At 35.4% G+C, this 23,082-nt stretch overlaps 1 protein-coding gene across 4 annotated transcripts in view; it reads right to left on the bottom strand.

Moving 5' to 3' along the window:
* Nucleotides 1-23,082, bottom strand: part of EYS (eyes shut homolog) — an 860,563-nt gene that overhangs the window by 215,268 nt on the left and 622,213 nt on the right. For all 4 annotated transcript variants that reach the window (XM_048297572.1, XM_048297571.1, XM_048297573.1 and 1 more), the window contains one exon: nt 10,247-10,359. In XM_048297572.1, coding sequence (XP_048153529.1) covers nt 10,247-10,359 — 113 coding nt within the window. The remainder of the gene's footprint in view (nt 1-10,246; nt 10,360-23,082) is intronic.

Here is a 23,082-nt window from a genome sequence, read left to right on the forward strand (position 1 = left end):
AGTTTAAATACCTCCTATTAAGTTAATTGCATATTAATATATCAAATTTTGATTTATAGGTTCACAATACATAACATTGTAAAGAACATATTTTTGATTTCAAGAATATAAAGGATATCTTTAAAAAAATCCTGTTTTTGAAATTTTAATTCCTGATGATTTTTAGATTTGAAACAAACCATAGTTATGAAAAGCACTCTGCCAAAGAGAAGCTCAAACAGTCTTTTTAATTGTAGAAAACATACAAAATAGTGGAATATTATATGTGGTGGATTTTATTTTCTATAAAATCACACAGGGTTTTATGATGATTATTATTTCACTTTTAGCTTTGTTAAATGAGATTTTTACACACCCACAAATACTTTAGTCATGAAGTCCATGGTCTATTCACCAACACAGTGAAGGGACATAGAGTGGACACCAGAAGAAAGTTGCCAGTCAGAATAAAACTGAACTTCCAAACTTTTCTCTTTACATTCTGGCTGTTAGCAGTTCAAGGCAATTGTGAAGATTTCTTCTTACTTCTGTATAAAATTCTAAAGTCAAAGAGAAAGTATTATACCAATTCAGGTTTCCAGTAGGCAAATTATTTCTTTCAGTGTGACTTTCATTCTTACTTATTCTCTCTAATATGCCTCTCTTCACAATGCAGTCTGGTATAATAACAGGAGCAACTACAGCTCCATTACATGGCACTTTCTGCACATAACTCAGAAGTCATGGAAACCTGCTCCAGAGTTTAATTATTTCTGAGTATATAACAAAACACTTCTTCTCTATTTCCAGGTTTCTGTAATTGGAATGACAGCAATTGCTAGTACTAAAGTTGTGTGACTGTAGTTCAATACAGAAAGCATGCAAGATAATTTCTTTTACCATTTGATTGGTTTTAGACAATTCCTCATCTTATATACTTAGCTTTTCTTAATCACTGCTCATAATACATGTTAGACTAGATACATAGGGAAATATTCTTAAAGCAAAATTTTGTCAAACAATACATGCAGCCATCTTTAAAACCCATCAAGTTTTAGATGGACAGAACAAAACTGAGATTATTTTTTCTGTTCTAAGAAAGTAGAAGAAAAGGATTTTATTCTTCACACAACTGTCTGGCTAGAAGCCCAAGTAATTATTTCAGGAAGCTACTGAACCCTACCATTTGATGTCCTGTGTCACTAAGATAACTTTTCTTAAGAATTAGGGTAAAGTTTCCAAAGAGTATTTCAATGGCTATGACACATGATATTATTAATACTGTGAAAAACATATTAGGTAAAATTTTAAGAACTTTGAAAAATGGCTTTAAATTTAGCTTCTATTCTGCGAATCTGCTCAAGTTTTACAGGAAAGTTGGTACATTCTCAACCTTTTTTTTTTTTTTTAAATTCTAGGGAATACCTTCTATCTTCACATTAATAATATTATTTTGATTTTGGGGGAAGTTGTGCTGAAATCTAAAATGAAAAAGTTACATTAATTAATGAAAAAAATATTTAAAAATCATAAATCTTTACAATATATTTTCTTGTGCTTTTTTATGCTTTTACATTTCAAAAGCTAATAGTGTTCAAGCACAGTGCTTTTTTGAATGAGAGAATTTCCAGGGAAGAATAAATATTCAAAGCAATTTGGCAAAAGGAAATGAACCCTGTTGATAACCTAGAACAACCCAAATGTTGTGGCAACTTGTAGTGTTCCTGGAACTATGATCTTTGATGTAAAACACTCTCACTTGCTGGAGCTAAATATATACAGCTGAAATCCCACACCTTTCCAACCACTGAATAACCACATAATCCACAGGTAAGAAAAGCTGAAAGATTGCCATATGGCTTTTAAACTATCTCAGCAACCTTCTAATTCTGATCAGTCCTGACAGTGAGGAAGCTCCAAGCATGGAGGATTCACTGTGCTGTCCTTTGGACTGTAATGCCTCCCAGAATTTCCCCATGCTGGTCCACTGAGCTTTGTCACATCCTTAACTCTCTTATCTCCTACGTAAGAACTTGTGATGACCTACTGAACAGGCATCTGACAGGCAATCTCTCTCAGTTCCATGCTTTATGAACATGCTTTAGATGGATACAGCAACTTTATACAGTAATCACAGTTTGTGGGGCTTTGAATCTACCACTCAATGTAAAGAGGCCAGAGCAGATAGAGACTCGTCCTGTAACAGAAGTCTTTAACACATATTTCTCCTTCCTTAACTAGTTAGAATCTGAGTCATAGAAGGATTTGGGTTGGAAGGGATCTTAAAGATCAGTTAGTTCCAACTGTCCACTGTCATTGGCCAGGCCCTCCCACTAGACCAGGTAGCACAAAGCCCAATTAAACCTGGCCTTGAAAAGGTGCAGTGATGGGGCATCCACAGCTTCTCTGGGCAACCTGTTCTGGTGCCTCACTATCCTCACAGAAAAGAATTTTTTCCTAACACCTAATCCGAATGTACCCTCCTTCAGTTCAAAGCCAATTCCTCTTATCACTACATGCCCTAATAAAAAGCCCCTCTCCAGCCTTCTTGGAAGCACCCTTCAGGTACTGGAAGGTCCAATAACATCTCCCCAGAGCCCTCCTTTCTCCAGGGTGAACAGGCCCAACTCTCTCAGCCTGTCTTCATAGGAGAGGTGTTCCAGCCCTCTGATCCACTACATGGCCTCCTCTGGATTTGTTCCAACGGGTCCATGTCTTTCTTGTGTTGGGCACCCCAGAGTTGGACGTAGTACTGTAAATAAATTTGGTTCTATAATATGAGTGTTCTGCTAAAAGTGATGCACTCTGGTCCCTCCTGGGCTCACTCATCCTGTGTTTCTGTGATTCTGTGATTCTGTGATGCATGAAGGATCAGTTTATATGCAATGGTTTAGCATTTGAGGTGAAAGAAGCTTTATAAATTCCTTTAGTAAATTTAGTAGTCTAGAATAAGAATCACAAGTAACTGGAGATATTAAATATTATATGAATGAACAAAAATAGATCCAAAAGTGTGACTTGAGTGCAAAAGCACTCCATCAGTGGAACCTTTTTTTTAGCACATGAAATCAATACCTTCTAAAATAATAAAGTACGCAGGAGCAGTAGTGGAAAGACAATTACATTAAAAAAACCTGTGAATCTTATTCACAAAAATATTACATTTTTGCATAAATCGACATATATACTTGCAAATGCCTCCTTGATGAAAAATGAAAGGAAAAAATGCATGGTATCCTTTAAGACTTGTCTTATTAGTTTCCGTGCAAGTACCTGGCAATTCCAGCAGAAACTACATTCTCATTACAATTGTTCATCACAGACACACACTAACAGACAGTGATCACCAGTGAATTCTGTTGACAGAATGAAGAAACAATCTTTTGGTAGAGTGCATATACCTAAAGTTACAAAGGGATGAGTAAGGTAAAGATAAACATCACCAAATACTATTATTAATCTAGAAATAGAGAGTTTTTCCAAAGAAGATTAATGATAGTTTTGTGGTATGCTGATGAGAGATAATCTTTTCCAGAAACAAGCAGAGAAATGTAATGTTTACAAACACACATTATCTCAACTGCATCTATTTGACACATGGATTTATCTAATATCCATCATATTTTCACAGAATACTTCAAAAGACTTGTATAACATTTTACAGTGATTTTGAGGATTTATAACTGTAGGGAAGATTACTTCTGTCACTTCTTTCTTTCTTCCTGTTTTGTTTTTTTTTTGAAACACTGAAGTCTATCACTGGAAAGTCATTATCTGAACAGAAGTGCCAGAAGAGGAAGAAAAGGTAACAGAAGAAGAGAATTCATGTGCACACAGAGAGCAGAAAGGAAATTGTACAGAACAGCAAAACTCACAGAGGAAAAGAAAATATTACAAACAAATGTAAAAGATGAGGGAAATCAAGAGGAGCAAAACAAGTAAAGAGGATGAAAGCATATGAAAGCAACCCAGGCCATGGAAAAGGAGTAAGAGGCAAACACATGGAAAATGTTATCAGCCAGCAAAAGCAATAAATGAGAGAGGAAAAAAATAACAAAATATATGCATAAAGAAGATCAAATGCTTGTTATCACTCTCTATGTTAGAATTGTACAGAAATGTTATTAACATAATATCAAGCATAATGTATGTGGTGAATACAAATGAATGATCTTCCTGAAGCTTTATCTTCAGTTCTGTATTTCAGAAACATTTAGTGCAATCTCCATGTTAATCAGAGAAAACTCATAAAACCTGCTGAATAAATAAAACTAAGTAGTGTCAGTATTCTTCATTTAATAATTTTCTTCCACAGTGTTGATGGGCACTATATATTCCTTTTTTTTTCTTTTTTTTTTTTTGTGTTTCAGAATTAAGCACATAACTTTAAACTGTTAAGGAGAAAATACAAATGCAAGTAAAGTAAGAATTGATGTTGGGATGTGAGAATTTAACTGGTAGTCTCTCACATATAACAGAAGCTCAATGCTTTTTATAGGATCTTGGATTTATTCATCAACTAAGATGTAAGTGGACAGAAGAGTTTAAGCTTGGTAATCTTAAGCTTAAACTGTGATTTCTCTTTAGATTTTAAGCCAGCTTGCATGTTTGATTGACTTCAAATTTTTCAGTTCAGGTGGATTAATATGAAGAAATTCTTTAAGACAACCTGAGCCTTGTATGGACTCTTAGGATGAACTCTAACATACAGTATGCACCAACATAAACACTTTCCTTAGAAAGTGGAATGGTAACAGTAGGACTTTCACAACTGACTGAAAAATAACTTTCAGCAGATGAACTTTCTGCTTTTTAAAGTAGGCAGTTCATTCCAAAGACAGAAGTCAAACACCTTCAGATGCTTGGTGTCAGATGCTCTGAGTTGTGATGTTTTATAATATACTGAAACCCAGGAAATTCCACAGTGGAAAAAATGCTGAGAAATAGCACAGGAGACTGACTTCACAAAGGTGTTGGGATCTGTGGAGATTTTTGTAAAAATATCACAGAAAACTGTAGAATGGAAAAGGGAATATTCACACATGAGGAAGGAGATTTGGAGCTTGTTGGAAAGTGCATGAGTAACGAGAAAGTGGAACTGAGGGCTTACTGAAAACATGGAGAGTTCTCCAAAGTGTACTGCATAGCTCCTGAGAAAATTGCCATATATTAGGAAACCCATCAGTCCTCTTGATGGAATGGAGCTTGAGTAATGCACTTTCAAGAACCTCTTTCCAAAATGCAAATAGCAATCAGAGTCTTTGCTGAAATAAAGCTCAGTTTCAGCCTGGAAAACACATATTGAGATAAAATAATAAGAAAGTAAAATCTTTTAAAAAATCTACCAATTATCTGTCCAATGGGCAGAAATGAAGAACTTAGCTTATTAGCTCCTCTCTGAGAGTCCAACTCACTCTTGTACATCTGCATCCATCAGTAAAACTTCTCTTAGAAAAATAGTAAGCAGTGTTTTTCTGTTTCATAGCTAGGATTCTTTTTTTTTTTAATGAAAAAATCAGGGCTGGGATAGGTGCAGGTATATATGTATATCTATATATTTTGTGTGTGTGTGTTTGGAACCTTTGAATTTAGTACATGCTGTAAACTGTTACAGTAAACTTTTACAGCAATATATAGCAGTCATAGCTCCCAGACACTAAAACAGAAATGAACTGCAGTAAACACCAGCTTTTAATACTGGCACTCAAAGCTTCATTTATATCTGTCATCTGAACTCTATCTGGAAGTGATAGTCATTTATCCTGCGAATCTATTCCAGTAATATTTTCCGAAACACTTAAAGAAGCTTTATATTGCATTAACACAACACAAGTATCTTCCTATAGGAGAAGGAAAAAAATGAAAGCGATTTCATTTCTTAAAGAATGTTATCAGATATCCGTTATTTTCAATTGTCCTTCTACTACTACTATTGGTTGTTATATAATCTCTTTCAAAATTGTCTATATATTCATATCTCTGAGACAGGTATAATTTAAAGAGAATCTTAAAATAAACTTTGACAAGACTTACATAACAATGTAGTCTAGCATAATTCTAGAAAACTACTAATTGATACAGTTCCATTATAACCTCTGTTGAAAGCCAAAGCTACATAGCTGAGTACTTTATGGCTGCCAGTCTGCGTTCAGAGAGTTAAACTCCTTCTCCTGCCCATACCATTATTCTGCCATTTCCTGTTTCATCTTGGTTACATTTAATGGCAGGAAGTTCAGATGAGCCCTCAGTGCAGTACATCCCTCCTACCTGCTCTCTGTCCTTGTGGTATCATGTAATAATGTACCTATGAACTCTATGCTTAAACAATGATGCACATGAATAACAGAAGCATCTGGGCCAGATTAACTGAGTTAAAGCCTCATGTCTGAAACGCCAATATTTCTGAGAATGCACAGAAATCTTGCATTTTTCAGAATGAAAAGGATTATTGCAAGTTTTTGGTCTTTGATCTTATCCAATTGTCTGGTGCTGCTTGTATCAATCATCTTCTTGAATTTAAGCAGAATTTAACACCTGCTTACAAAATGACATGAAAGGTAGTTTCCATGTTGCCCCAATCTCCAATTTAGTTCTACCAAATTAAAATAATTCTCTTTCCCTTGTAGTGTATGATATTTGCATTAAAAGTTATGAATTTTAAAGTAACAAATAGCATTCCTGCTCTAATACATTTAGGACATTTTAGACAGCAGATAGGCAGACAGGTATGCCAGTGAAACTAATGTTATGGTGCAATTTAAAAAAAATTTCTTAATTCTGAACATTTTTTGAACAGGAATATAAATCTTTGAGATAAGGAACATGCAGTATATAATATCCTATGAAAGGTACTGTCTTGTCCTGAAGTATTAATGGCAATGGTTTTGAAAAGGTTAACGAACGATCTCTAAAATATGTTTTTGAAAGCTTTCTATATTCCTTGCACATATTAGATCATACTTTTGGTATTTTAAAATACAAATAGATCCAGTTAGAAAGATGGCAGAACAAATTTAAGTAAATTTCAATCCTATTAAAAAATCATAAGCTTAAAATTTACTCACAGACCCATACATTTTAAGAAGTGTCAGCATGTCCACAATAACGAAGTAATCCATGCAGCTGGGGCACCAAGAAGGGCAAAACCCAGCAGGGTAAATGAATGCCACTAGAGTGCGCTAAATATGTAAAAGCGGTGCATTTGGAAGGATTAGAAGCCTGCAAAGAGGTGATGATAATAAGTATAAGGTCAGTTAAAGAAAAACTACCACAGTAAGAACAGAAACAGTGCCACTGAGTGACAAATACAGGGATGTTCTTGCAGAAGGAATTGGATTGCTTTGTTTGCCACACTGCAGAGTGCTCTGCTACTATTAGGCAGCTCCTACTGTAGCAATATTGCATCTACAGAACCATATGAATTCTGAAAATACAATATAAATTACACCATGCTTTCTAGTATTCACTCGCTACTCATATTTGCAAAGTATATAATCCATTATTTCCCTATTAAACAACTTTCTTCAATCACTTTGTCCTTCCTTCTCAAAACAAATCCATCTCTCCCAGAAGCCTGTCGTGCAAAAGGGGAATGACAGCTGAGCTTCCTAGGTGCTTTTAGGGAAGCAGACTGTATTTAAGGACTGATGGTGTCAAGATGAATGTGTATTATACCTAAAGTGAAAAGCAAACAACAATGTTAGCTGCCAGGTGTGAGCAGGTATGAAATTCATGTGTCACTGAGCAGGAATGAGTAAGGAGAATGTCTGCCAGGCTTCCATGCAGTCCATTCCTACCAATTTCCCTTCCAACCAAGGGGAATTCAGAATAAGTTCAATTATCTGTTGAAATTACTCTGAATTTCAACAGACCAAGTACAACAATTTCCATTATTGAAACTCAGCTTTTCACAGACAGGAATAACTGTGATTTGAACTAGGATGGTGCCAGGTCTGTGTGGACTGCATGAGGCTGGACACTGTTAGGTACATCTACAGCATTCCGAGGAAGCAGGGAGGTAAAAGGAACATGTTGCTTAGCATAGAGAATTGAGAAGTCCCAACATTCTTCCAACATCCTTTTATGTAAAAGATTATATCCACAGTTCATCTATAGAAACAGTCATGTCATTTTACTCACCTAATCCATAACATATGCACCATAAGTATTTGCAAGAAACAGTCCTAGACTGTAATCACTGAGTTCTGATTCAAATAAAGCAATCTTTAATGTCTATATTATACCATATAAACCATATTTGTATGCTAATTAACTATGAAGGGGAGTATCAAATCAATAAAAAATTCAATAAATCTTGGTATATAATTCTATAGATTATAATAGATAATATAGAATTCTGTACTAATAAAAATTTAAAAGGAACAAAGCTAATTTTTTTACATGTCACCACTTTCTTGTCTATATCTCTCTCTATGTTACATACACAGACTGGGCAAAGCTGTTCTCATTGGTCTTTTTGCTTCTTGAAGGCTACTGATACTTAATGGAATGGTTATATAAACTTCAATAGGAAAAACAGTAAAAAAGAATGGTGTCCAAAAGCTCAAGGATGTAAGCACTTGTATCAGTGACAGTATTATTAAAGAGAAAGAAAGAAAACAGAAAAGATGCTAACAGTCCTGATTTTTGAGTTATCCTGTTTTTACCTAGTAATTTAAAAAACAGAACTACCTTCTTGCCTAGGATTTGGGACATCAAAGCTCTAATGCATATGCAAAATGGAGAACAATTTCCTAATCCAGTAACCAGAGACACCAGAGATGATTTATGATCCCTTTTTCACCATGATTATTTAATTTCTAATGCATAAATACCTCTTGAAGTCAAGATTATTTCAACCTACGTTAATACCTGAATGAAAGACATGAGGCGGCTTCCTCACTTGCTTTCAAGCTTATGAATTTCTGTTTTGCACAGAGGCATAGTTTCACAGACAAGAGTATGTGCCCTCATTTTGAAGGACACCATGGTTCTGACTAGGAAAATTTCTGATGAAACTGTGCAGAAAGACAATAAAGGAGACATTGCTTCTTGCTTATCTGGGGTTCATCACAACAGAGGCCAGGGTTTTCTTTTTTGTGCAGGATTTAGACCCACGACCATTTCTTAAACACACTTAGAACATATTCCAAACAAAATGCTTTGGGGAACTTAAAGGGTGCAAAGATTTATTTCTTCATCAGCTTTGGATGAAGAGATGACACTGACCTGCTGTTCTAAATAAAAATGGTGGCAGGTCTGTGCAGAGGCAACAAACTCAATTTTGTGTTCAGAGTAAGTGTTACTGGCAAAAGCTTAGACGCCTAGGACTTGGGACAGGTAGTTCATTAGACAGTGGGTTTACATGCTTTTCATAACTTTGAGTGGGATGTGTGTAGGTTCTTTAAGGGGTTAGTGGTAGCACTGAGAACAGAGTTCAGATCTCACAGATCTTTAATTAATGATCTAGCAGTTTACCACTAGCTTTCGAGGATAGTGTTTAAGTAAGCACATGAACATTAATTTAACTATTCTGTAAATTTTAGGGGGAAAAGTCATATGTAAAAAGCCATATATAATGTTCTCCAGTAATATAGGACATGTACATCCCACGACTGAAATGATACTCTCTTCTGAAAGACTTCATTATCTACAAATGCAATTCACCTCTGTTTTCCTTTGCTTTCCACTTTTCCATGTTCAAACCTATTATATTACAGAACAGAATCCTAATGTGCACCACTGCTCCTGTATAGCCTTTTATTTCAATCAATGCATGACCAACAGCTATGTGAATATGCAAAACTGAATTCAACCGGGGTTTTTAAATGTATTCAGCAACAATGCTTTCCAGCATTTTTCACAATCTCTTGCAGAGTAAATGTGGCACCAAGTCATCCATATTTGTAACAAGACTAATGGAAGTCCCAAAGTCATGAGTAAAATCCAACCAGCACATCTCCTCACTTCCCAGTCCCATATTTTCCTGCAGATCATCTTTCTTAGTACACTGTTTCAGCATTCGGGGACTGACAACTCACTCTAAATAAGCTGTCAAGCTTAATTGAACTACTCTGCAAAAAATACAATCTTTCATAAAGAAAATGCTTCAAAAGCATAAAAGAAAGCAAGGTATCTGTCTCTCTAGGGGTTTTTGTCTTTTTTTTTTTTTTAACCATTGTTGAAATTATCTAAAATGGTCACCCAGTGAAGCAAAATCATCACAAACAATTTCTTACAATTTGGAAAGGTATAGAGGGCAGTTTACCTGCAATTGTCAACATTACTTCTTCCCACAGCGTTAGAGAAGCTGAAAGGTCCGACATTATTGATTTCTGTGACTTTTATACAGCCAGTGAAATTGTAGACAGGTCCAGAAATCTACAAAGGAAAAAATGCACACAGTTCTTTTGCTTGTCATTGTGATCAATTTTAAAAATAATTAAGTTACTATAAAAATATTTGTAGGATTATTTTACCTACTCCTGAAAAACCCTCCTTGTCTCCATTTTTCCTCTAATGAAATTCTACTAAAAAAAAAAAGAATATGAAAAGAAATCACAGCAAGGTAAACAGTACTGACTTAAAAATAAAGAATAAATTTAAAAACAGAGTTCGGAACATGAAGAGAGCACTACGGGTATTGTGAAACACCAGTGAAAAGTGTGTTTCACTAACTTAGAGAACACTTTAATCAGGTTTTTTTTTTTTTTTTATGGAGGAATACAGGCCATGCAGAATGGTAAACAGGGAAGATTTGAAATTTTTAAGTTTACTATTTCCCTGCTCAAAAGATTTCTAGTATCATTAATCATATTTCAAAGATGCCTAATGACCTACTAAAAATGGGAATCATTGCAGGGGCACTGAAAATACAGAAAACAGTAAGTTGTTATGCACTGCCAAGGACCTGTTTCTAACACTAAACATGAAGTCAAGTTTAGATAGTTGCAGAAAGAAAAGTAAAAATATCTTGAGGAACAATTTGCTGAAAGCATAATAGAAAGCATTAAATGCTTTTTAAAGCCCAATGGGAGCATTAAGCCTGCCAGAAAGGCTTTAGGGCTAATAGACCATCTAAGTATAAAGGGAATGTTCAAAGAGACAAGGCTCTAGCAGGAAATGTAAATGACTCAAATCAAAATTTAATGAAGAGTAGTTCTGGGAGGTTCTCATGACAGAACCTCTTTTTAGTTGGGGGACATCAGAGATCTGTCTCAAATTGAATTATTACTAGAAAATGTTAAAAATACCTAAAAAAGTGAACAGTGGCAAAAAAAGAGAATGATCAAATAGTGTCTGCCTGGGATTCCTATGGGAAGTTACTGTGGTCATCACTTAAGATGGCATGCAAAACATGGGAATGGTAGATATGGATTTTTTGGGAGAGGGGAGGAAGGCTTGGTTTTTTGCTTTGTATGATTTTGAAAATGGGAACAAGACTAGGGCATGCAAGGACACATCTCAAACTACAGATCACTAAGTCCCAATTCCATTCAAGACAAATGATTATGAATTACACTGAAGAACAGAATTAACAAATATGTAAATGAACTTAATGTACAGGGGAATAGTCGAGATGGTTTCTGAAAAGGGAAATTGTAACTCACAGGAGGAACCCTATGTGAAAAACGATGCCTTGGCACATAGCCTTTGATTTCCAAAGGATTTCAATAAGTTTCTGTGTTGAAAGACTAAAGTAACTCAGTCCCCCTGGGATAATAAGGAACGCCTTCAATAAATTAGGAGAATGGTAAAAACAGAAGCAGAAAAATTGTAAATAAATGGTGAGGTTTCTCAATATAGAGAGCCCCTAGAAATTCTCTCTGCAAATGTGTATTAAGGTCTGTGGTCTTCAACATATTTAAGTGGCTCAACATTTTCTGCACTACTCAGGATAGCAAAACCAAAATCCTGAGAACAGGATTTCACAACATATATGCACAATATGCAAAAATGTCACAATATACAAAATTATAAGGTATGTAAGGGCGACGATACATATGAGAGTTTCTGAACAGAGTGACTCTATAGACCAGGAATCTTCAGTCAGGAAAACTCACTGTCAATGAGAGACAGAACAGAGCAGTGTGCAGATGAACAAAGAGTTTTCACAGTTTCTCAAAATACAGGATCAAAAGGACATGAAATGACATAAATCAGTGCGAAGATGAAAGCAAGGTAAAGGGTTTGCTTTTCATACAACTCAAAATTAAGTTGTGGAACTCTGCCATAGCATGCTGTGGATGGTACAAGTGTAAATGGGGTTAAAAGTCAACCATATTAAAGGCAAAGAAGAGCTGTCTCCCTCCCAGCAGACAGATAGGCTGCACAAGTACAATACAGTTGAAGCAAGGAGAATGGCTTTTCTCTGCACTGCTCAACCACTCTGGAACATAACACACCATGCCATGCCATATGCTATAAACAGAATGAACTGGCCTTCCAACCCATGGGAGGGCTCAAAGACTTCACTAACAGTTCATTGTTTATTTCCTTAGCAGCTAAGGCTTACAGGAAGTTAAGACTTTAAAAGAGATATTATTACACAGCAACAACGTGGAAAGTCGTGTACCGTCTATAAGGTGGCATTTAAAGTGAACAAAATTCAAGTGTGGCAAAGGGAAGATGGTTTCTCTTTGGAACAAACACAGAGGATTACAATGAAGCTTCCTGGAACTCAAAAAGAAACAAAAAACTCATTCAAGTACTGGATGTGAATGCTCTCCTCCAAGTTAACTTTGTTGATATGCCACAAGGGCTGGCAGAGGTTATTGATGTGGATTACAGGCAATAGAACACTCTTTCTCTTCCTCCTTTGCCAGCCACTCTGGCACGGATATAAGTGTGATGGACTGCCAAGCATTGCAATCAGCAGTCTGCTTTTGCTGCCATCTTCATAACAAAATATACCAGGTAATCTTTGAAGATGTGTTGCCCTACTAAACTTCAAATTTTAATTTTTATAAGAGAAGCTTGTTATTTTTTTCTCTGCCTTTTATAAATAGTAAATAAAATAATTTTCAAATTAACAGGATGCAGGATCTGTTGCAAATTTATTATGAACACAGACAGAAATGGCTACAGGATTCTGAGCTGGAAACTACACGGGACCTGTAACATTGTCTCCTCAGAAATGAACAATTGAAAAATGTATTAATATTCTCTGTATAAATCAACTTGTTAAAGCTCTTCTGCTTTTTTCTCCCTGAGCCTCTTATGATTTTCTCAGTCATGCCATGCATGTGTTTCAACAAAAGCCCTCTTTCTTGGGATTGTAAAAATGAACAAACAAAAAAGGAAACAAAAGAAATCAATAAAGGCTAAGGTCATATACAATAAGATTTTATGATAGCTACTGTGCCAAGTTAAGTTCATCCAAGACTCTGGTATAGGGAAAATTCACTATGTCAACCTATGATCCATTTTGCAGACTGAAGAGCACATTAGTCACTTGGTTTGGAAATCAACATTTATCTGCATATTTCTCCAAACACTATAACATTGAATATTTTAACAGCATGGTTTCCTTCCCCTCACTACTGGCTGGCCTCCTAATAATTTCTCTTACATTGTTATGTGCCTATTTTGAAGGTAATGCATTCCTCTAAAGCAATCTTAATTATTATTTTTTAAAATTATAACCACATTATAAACATTTTAGTTAAAAAATTACTTGCATTTGTTCTGCTACGCTATCTATAAAAAAAAATAATATCTTAGAGATATAAAGGAATAAGAGCTATTGATATATACAATCAAAAGTAAGCAGCTTTTATTCTGCTGTTTTAAAGAAAAGATCCTTTTTGTGTTTAGCAGAATATTAAAATGTAGACTTCACATGTAGTTGAGTTCCCTTCCATTTACAAAAATACATTAATATGCTGACAAGTTGTAACACTTAAATTGCCTGAAAATGTCAGAGCCAGAGCAACATCAGAAATTTAGTTTAATAAAATTCACTATTCACAATCTATTCAGATATGTTTGACATATAGTAACCATGCTCTTTAAACGCCCTTTATACTTGACAAAAATGAGTACAGATACTTACCTTGTAGGAAAAGTTCACACATTTATGCCGAATCATTTATTAACATCCCTTACTGACTAGCCCAAATTAAGCTGCTGTTAGATAGAATTAACCTAGAATGAGTTCCTAATGAAATGAACTTACATGCTGTCAATTCACAACAGATTCATAAATAATACAATGAGGTTTTGGCTTATGATCTGAGCATTTATTTAAAAATATGATTAACTGGAAAGAAAAAAATCATAGCACAATCTTTCCTCATTTGTCTCCACTCAAGATAAATTTTATATATCTTAAAAATTCTCACTATAGATATTACAGTGTACCAGAATACACTCTTTAGTAGTCTTTCACATCTTTGTGACTCCTGAAATATGTCTGATTTTGTAGTCTGATTAGTAGAATTCTCTTCAATAGACTGCAAAACTTTTCAAATGCAGCATTTCAAACTTAAATAAAATAATTACGGTGCACAGTTTTGAATACTCTAATAAAATTTTAACTGGTGTTTACTAAAACCATGGTGGACCGTTTGGAAATTAATAATGCAAAAAACCCCTCAACTTAGATAACAGCTTCTTTACTCCAGTTTTGTTTTCTGCTAGTGATTAGAATCATGTGAAACAATCATAATGAACTCTGAAATTAAGTAAGCCATAATCTCAGCTCTATATTCTCTTCAAATTAGCCATACAAATTTGGCTAACATCTCAGTTTTAACATGCTTGAAGCCTACTGCAACTGAATTTCAATATCAAGCCCACTAAAAAACTTTCTGAAAACCAAAAATAACATTTTAAAAAACCAATACAAAGCCACACCTAAATTCCATGGGTTGTGGTGGTGATGCTTCCCCCTAAAGAAGAATTTGTTCTTTAAAAATGTCATTTTACAACCTATTTTCCTCTCTTAGATACTGAATTACATGCAGCACAAATTAGAACTACACAGACGATCAAATTAGCAGCAAGGCAATGAGAATGGGCTTAATCCAACAGGACATTATTCCATCTTTATATTTTACTTATTGAACACTGAAACTTGCCTGCATTCAAGGCAATATGCTATATATGAGATATGTACTTTCTTCAAGCCCAAAAGTTTTCAAGGCTTTGTTAAAAATCGACATTAGTGACTCAGACATCATATTGCCAAAAAATGTTATACTTTTGTTCTTGTTGATTTAAATTTTTTTAAAATCAATTAATAAAAATTAAACCTTATTCATTTTAACTCTGGTAGTTCAAGCAAAATGGACAAGGTTAGTCTGGTTATTTTGTATAACTACTAATGAGAGAGAAATGCACCTCCCTTTGAGAAGTCCTGCTGAAGTAGACAGTGGCAGGGGAGTGTGTGTCTGTGATGTACCTATGCTGTTCATAAACACTTTCTAATATTTACTTTTAATAAAACTTTCTGTACTCAGTTGAAATTTTAAATCACAAGCATTTTTATTGTTAGATAATGGAGTATGAGCCAAAGAGATTAATGACATTTCAAAATGTGTAAGAAAATGAAAAGTAGTATTAGCTCTCAAACAAAAGTAATAAAAGAAAACACTTAAATATGGGAGAAGGAATATTGCTTCAGCTTCTGTCCTGGTACTAGTATAGAAATGGGAAGGCAAAATGGGAATATATACTGGTAAAATTGCCTACATGCTGACATATAAATAAATTGGGTGAAACACCAAGGAACTGAAATTTTTTCCATCCTGACTCATACTGACTATGAAATGAAATACCGTATAAACCTATACATAACACCAAAAGCTCGTTCAATGAATATTTTAAGGTAATAGAAGATTTTACACTGACACTGTGATTCTGAGCCAAATATCCCAAAACAATTTTGATTAAGTTATAGTAACACAACTAAAAAGGGGTTCAAGAGGTGAGTAAAATCCAGGGGTTTTTTTCATCTAACTACCTCTACTGTATTTTAAAAGAATTTACTGTTATTACCCTGAATCTGCTTTTACTGTATCTGCCATGGATATTGAATCCTATTATTAGACTTTCATGAAACAAGAATGGTAAAGCATAATAATACAGGCAGAAGAGAGGGAGAAAATAAATCCCCCAAACTGCCCAGGGTGGTACAGGTTTACATTTCTGCTATTCAGTTCTCATTTGTTCTAGCCACTCAAATCAAGGCTTGTAAAAGTTGCAACCCTGATGGTTTTGCTATGGGAAACCAGCAAGCCAATAGCTCTTCCAGCCTCCTGTGCTGTAGTGCAGGTAACTGAGACTATCCTCTCACATTGGATCTGAACTGGCAAAACCCCTCCTGCATTGTTGTGCTCCACAGTGGAAACCAGATAGGTCATCTGCCTGGTCCCAGACTGGGGGGAACCAGTTCACGGTATAACAGACATTCACATTCCTCGTGCATCATTTCTTCGTCTAAATTGACTGGCAGTCTAAAACCTGAGCATGAGTGCTCCACTGTCAATTTTCCATGATTCTGGCAGTTCTAGCTCAGCATGGTTCATTAAACCACAAAGGATTAATTAAAATCAGTAAGTCTGAAAGATTCAAGAGTACTGAGAAATTCCCTTACCATTTTTATGAAAGTTCATCCTTGGCCACGATCCTTACTTTTTAAACTTGCTCTTGGCTTGCACTTAAACAAGTGCACTGTTGCATTTCAGAACGGATGTGAAGACTCTGATGTGAGGAAGGACCTCCCTAAGCTTTATGGCTAGCAATGTCTGCTCCTTTTCTAAACAATTTCAGTGTTTATACTTATGAACATAATGAATGATTCACTTACTGCATTTGCTATTGCAATTCTTTATAAGTTCAACAACTGTAATTTATCTTTTTCAATTCTCTGTGTTTAATGTGGTACAATACCTTGCCCCTGAGAAAGATGGAAAATATATTGGCCTGAAAGGACTAGAAAATGTAGAGTGAAATTTGGAAAATGGACTTACCTGTCTTGTACAGTGCAGACTCTATCAACTGTGGAAATCAGCTCATCTCCCTGCACTTCACTTTTTCAGAGTGACACTGAAGTTACACGTTGAACACCATGCTAACACATTACAGTATTACAGCACTTAGAGAAGGGTGTTCAGAGTCCATCACCATGAACTAGTTTTCAGTCCAAGTCAGTCAACTTCTGTAGTTCTGGTTCTTGTCCAATCCATAACCAATCACTCAAATCTACAAACATTTAACCCAACAGATGTTTGAATCAAGCATATGTGTTTATATGCTGATGGATTTGATGATTCTCATGTGTCACTTTCAAGTCAGGATAGTCTATATCTAAAGTAAGATTCAGTGTGAAACATGTCTTAGTGAATTACAGATGCTGAGTTACAAAAAAGGGAAGAGTTCTAGCAAGAAGTTGTACATCTGTCTGAATTAGAAGAGATAATGCCTTATCTAAAACAAAGACCTCCATATAAAAGGGTGTCTTCAGAATGAAAAAAATACCCATAAAAATGAAAATTTTCTGATACAATAGGCTTTTCTTTAATGAACATATATGGTATATGGTATATGGTATTCAAATGGGCCTAATTTTGCCAGACTCCTAAGAAAACTGAAAATTCTCTTCTGAAGAACGGAGAGAGGAGGAAAATTTCTTCATAGATTTTCATGATCTGTGCTTTTCTTATATCATGCCCGTACACCTTCTAGAAACATATGCAACTGGTTTGTCTGGTTTTTTTTACATTTTAAATATGGTTTTTTTCCTTATAGTGCAATTTCTTAAGACAAGAGGTGTTTCAAGGTAACAGAATATTCCTCACGCACTAGGTAAGGCATATGTCAGCTGGCTCATTATGCCTTTCTGCAAATGCCTTCACTTCCCCAAAATACTCCAGAAAATCCAAGGAGGCATATATCAGGACCAGGTGAGAAGTAGTGGTTTGCGGTGTTAGGAACATGGTAACGAGGAGTGCTGCCTGACACATAAAAAGGTTTTTAGGAGCATGTGGGCATTCTAAGGTTACCAAGATGTTAGTCACATGTACTTATGTGATCAAAGGTGTATCTACAGTAGACAGATCACATAAAAATGTTAACCATGATATGACAAGAAGGTGATGAATCCAAAGACTTCCAAAATGCATTTGATTATCATACTATAGTAAAACAACATGAACTGTTGTGTTCTAAACCAAATAAACTCTACCAATAACAAAAAATTTAAAATTTTGGTTAAATTTTAGTGAAACAACTGACAGGTTACTACTCCTTTTTTGTCTGCTCTGTCTTTCAGTTAGTTGTTAGTGCCCCTGTGACAAATGTAGTAGAACATGAAAGTTCATCTATAATTCATCATAATAACATAGATTTAGATTAATGGCAGTTTAACTTGGCACAACTGAGAAGTGGACATATAACCTGGTTTTTTATCTCTTTTGAGGAAACAAAAACTTTTAGCAAAGGAGTGAGGCAAGCTGTTGAATTTGGTTACCTTATTCTTTGGTTTAGCTTGAATTTCCATTTTGAGACATGCAGTTCTGAGAGACTTATGACAATATGTGTTTCCCCAGAGCTTTGAACTGTATTACCTACTCATTGCCAAAGATTGATGTTGATTTTTGTGGAGCACTTCCTTTTGGTCTACCTCTAAATTTTATTTTCCCCACCTTGACTTGTATACTATTCATAAACTTGTCAAAGGACACACCTAATCCTGAAAGTCTCATACTTGCCCTGAGTTTCATGCTATTAGACTCCTTGCCTAAAGCATTTACAAATTTTATTTGGAATTGATAGTCCCCAGGAAAACCAGAGTAAACAAAAAGATAAGATTCACATGAAACTACATTATGCAGTATATGATCTAGAGGAGAAATCAAACCATGTTCTAAAAACTGGAAGTTCAAAGTAATCTTCACTTATAAAAAGGAAAACACATATTAAAATAATTAAACATTCATGGCAGATTCTAAACTGCTCCTTTACTTGCTTCCATCCCTCAGATCCTGAAAGTGAGTTCCCTCCTCTCCCTCCATAACATTGCTTTAAGTGTCAATGCTCACCTGTTCTGTTCTTCTCAAGATGAAATCTTACCTCTTTCATTTTTATTATCAACATACCTCAGGCTGTAATGCAGGACAAACACCACAAGGTCAGCCACTTTCCCTTTTCAGAGATTTTAATGCATTTGTATTCCTTTCCAAGCATATTCTTTGTTGTTGAAAAAAAAATTCCAAAAGTCAAAAAAAGTCAACACTATTAAAAGCCCTTTGAATGAGGTTAAAAAAAAAAAATCATGTAATATGCATCCTACTAAGACAAAATAATTTATTTTTCTATTCACTCTTCACAGAGATTACAACTGTCATTAATAACAGTATGAAGAGCTGATACTCAGAGGATTCTGAACCCTCCCTTCCACTATTCTGCAGCCATTGAAGCTTCTACAGCCACATCAAAGTACATCTGACCATGTGAATTAATTCAGGTTTCTTCTCCTACAATTCTCTTAGAAACAGAAATATTAGACGAGGGTAAAGAACCATCTTCACCAGACACTGAACCTGTATCCTATATCTCCAGTAGCAACCAGTGCAGTATGCTAGGAAAAAGAACAGTAACAGATCTCAGCATGGTTGAAGTTTGAAGGGACCTCTGGAGGTCACCTTGTCCAATTCCTCCACTGAAGTAGTGTCACCTAGAGCCAATTGCTCAGGATCAAGTCCAGACAACTTTTGAATATCTCCATGAATGGAGACTGCCATACAATCAGAGCAACTTGTGCCAGTGCTCAGGCACCCTCACAGTGGAAAAGTTCTGATATTCAGATGACACCTCCTGTGTTTCATCTTGAGGCCTTTGCCTCTTGTTCTGTCACTTGGCACAGCTGAAAAGAGCCTGTCTCTTCCCTTTTTGCATCCTTTCTTCAAATATTTGTAGAATACTGGTGAATTTTCCTCCTGAGCTTTCTCCAGTCTGAACAGTCCTGGCTCTCTCAGCCTTTCCTAACAGGAGAGATGTTCCAGTTCCTTAATCAACTTTGTGGCCATGTACACAAGTAGCTCCATGTCTTTCTTGTATTGAGGAGCCCAGAACTGGACACAGCACTTCAAATGTGGCCTCACCAGTGCTGAGCACAGGATACAGATCATCTCCCTCAACATGCCAGCAGTGCTTCTCCTAATGCAGCTCAGGATACCCTTAGCCTCCTCTGCTGCAAGGGCGCATTGCTGGCCCCTGTTCATCTTGCTGTCCACCAGGATCTCCTGGTTCTTTACTCTAAGGAATCTATAAACTCTTTCCTGTAAAACTGTAGAAATCACAGGATGCCTGATGATCTCAGGCATTTCTTCATTCATGTTAGTAGCTGGCTATTGGAATTTCACCAGCCATAATGAATAAACTTTCTTATACAAATACACACATACATGCACATGTGCATGCTCACACACACAGGCACACAAAGGTTTGCATTCATGCACTTATCTATGCAGTTAACCAGGAATCTCTTTTAACTAAACATCTGGCTAATCCAAATTCCTCTCCTCCAATCCCATTAAAGGATTCAAAAGTACTCTGCTATATGGCCATACAAGATGGACAATAGGATTGTAGAATGGACAAACAATTTTCATTTTCACAAACTGATTGTAAGACAGTATCAGTAACATTATTTTTCAGATCTTTCTTACCTATGAGCTCACAAATGCCAAACAATATAGGCTTATGTCAATAGTAAAGATATTCCTATTATTTCAGGTTTACATTGGCATTTTATCTTATATTTAATTTGTGCTATTTTTAAAAACATTTTATGAATGTAATTGGTTTTAATTTTTTCTCTCTTATTTTATTTTCATAGTATTCAGTCTGTGCTGTAAACAATTGTCTGTAAAGCAGCATTCTGTAACCTAGTACAAGAATCTCTATAATGAGACATGACACAATCATATATTGCTTTTTTCTGCTACTATTATACACAGAGAAAACAACTTGCTGTAGTTGTTTATATGGTTCTCAGAAATTTGTAATTGCAAACACAGTAAAAGTAAGTAAAATCCAGGCAAACAGAGAGTTTTAAACCACAAAACAGGGTGACAGGCACCAACAGAGTAACTCATCTTTACCCTTTTTGCTTTCAAAAAAATTACAATTAATACTAATAAAATTGGCATTGATACTAATAAAATTGGAAATTAAAGCTTTTGTGCTAATGTTCCCCACAATTCCATTTCATTAAATGATTCCTCCTCCTCATCTATTCTTTCATTTCTAAATCTCATTTCATTTAGATGAAAGAGCACTAAATAATAGTTGCATTTCCAATGTAGAACAGATGCCAGTTCCTTTGTTCCTCTTTTTTTATGCTGCACACTAAAAATCACAAATTTACAAACAACGTGATCATCATGTTCCTCTCTTAATAATGACTCTTTATATTACAGCAGCTTAGTCAGCCTCTAACTTCAGAGCAGAGTGCATTCCCTGCTGTCTTGGCAAATGTGTTGTTTGACCACTTTTCAGGCTCAGATGTTCCCTGAATGCCCAATAGGTACATTCAGATACTTAGTTTAGAGTGAAGCCATTAAGCAAACACCACTGAAAGGCTTATTTGCCAAGGATCAGTAATGGCCTCCATTTACTATAGTTTTCTATAAAATCTGCCTCTGCTACATTGTTTGCTATTGGGAAAAGGAATGAAATAACACAGCAAAAAAGCTGTCAGGAAACACAAAGTCAATTTATTGTTACTGAAATAATGGAAACTTCTATGTAGAAGATCAATGAGAATGGAAGATCCTGTACTAAGAATGAATGCAGAGAAAGATTGTTGATATTATTAGAGAAGTAGGTTCTAGGCAAAATCACATAACTGTGAGCCTAACTTCGCATGCATAATAGGAAACCAAATGCTTTTGAATTTGGTAGTCTCTATTCCTCAACAACACATTTGATATCTTTTTATTCTCAAATACACAGCCTAAAAACAAACCCCAACAAACCTTACACTGTAGATTGATAAATGTCAAGGACACTACAGAAACACTAATCACCTAGATTAACTCTGGAAAGAGCAAACGGGAATCACCATAATTTGAACAGAGTCTAGACAAACAGAACTACAACTTCAGTGATGGCTTTCTTTTTTGGAAGGAAAAAATCACGAAATTAGAGATCAGATAAAGAACTGAAAACATCAAAGATAGAAGGTGTGAAATTTTCTTAATTAAAATGGCAGGAATGTCTAGCAATCACCTGCTGGAAGAGGGTACTGGGAATAATGAATACACAGAAATCCACACACAAAGAAACAGCAAAGAATATAATATATGCTGGAAGTAGAAAGCATAAAGATGAAAAAAACTTGCCAAAAACTCAAACTGAGCTGGACCTTACACAAGTTTCAAACACATGGAGAAAAGAAGAGTGACAGACTACAAGTGAGAAACAGGGCCAAGTTACAAATACTGCAGCTGCCACTAAAACCCTTTGTCTTATTAACACTGGAAAAACAGTGTTAAAACTTCTAGGGTTTTCCTAGACAGTCATGTATCTTAATAGGCTGCACAGTTAATTTGCTTCTATTTTAAAATAACATTATGCTCCCTTAAGCATAAAATTTACACTGGTAGAAAGATAAAATATGATTTATTTCCATAATGAGCCAAAGAGTGGGTTCTGATTAAAAAAAATAAAAAGTTTCTAGGTAACAACCCAGATGGAAGACCATAGGTATAGCAGGGAAGTAGCAGACTGCAGCTTAAGCAGAGAAATTGAAATGACTCTTAGGAGAACAGAGCACAGAATCTGGGCTCAGAGATAATGAAGAAGGAAGCAGGACCAAACAAGATGCAAATTCACTAAATTTCACAAAGGCAGTGAGAGACTAAAAACCTGCCTGTAAGATCATGGTGGGAGGGCAAGGGTTGTGTCTAGCCATTTTTCTTCTACTTTGTCTGACTTCATACTAAGCTTTTATTATTAAGAGGTTAAATGTTCTATTTTCTAGTTTTTTTCTACCAAAACCTGAGATGTTACTTATTTTGAAGACTTTTGGTCTTCTTTGGTTAAAGAAAACCATGCAGATTATCATGCCCAGATAACTTCCTGCAATCTAGGTCA

Source organism: Corvus hawaiiensis, chromosome 3, assembly GCF_020740725.1.
Source record: "Corvus hawaiiensis isolate bCorHaw1 chromosome 3, bCorHaw1.pri.cur, whole genome shotgun sequence".
NCBI classification, from domain to species: Eukaryota; Metazoa; Chordata; class Aves; order Passeriformes; family Corvidae; genus Corvus; species Corvus hawaiiensis.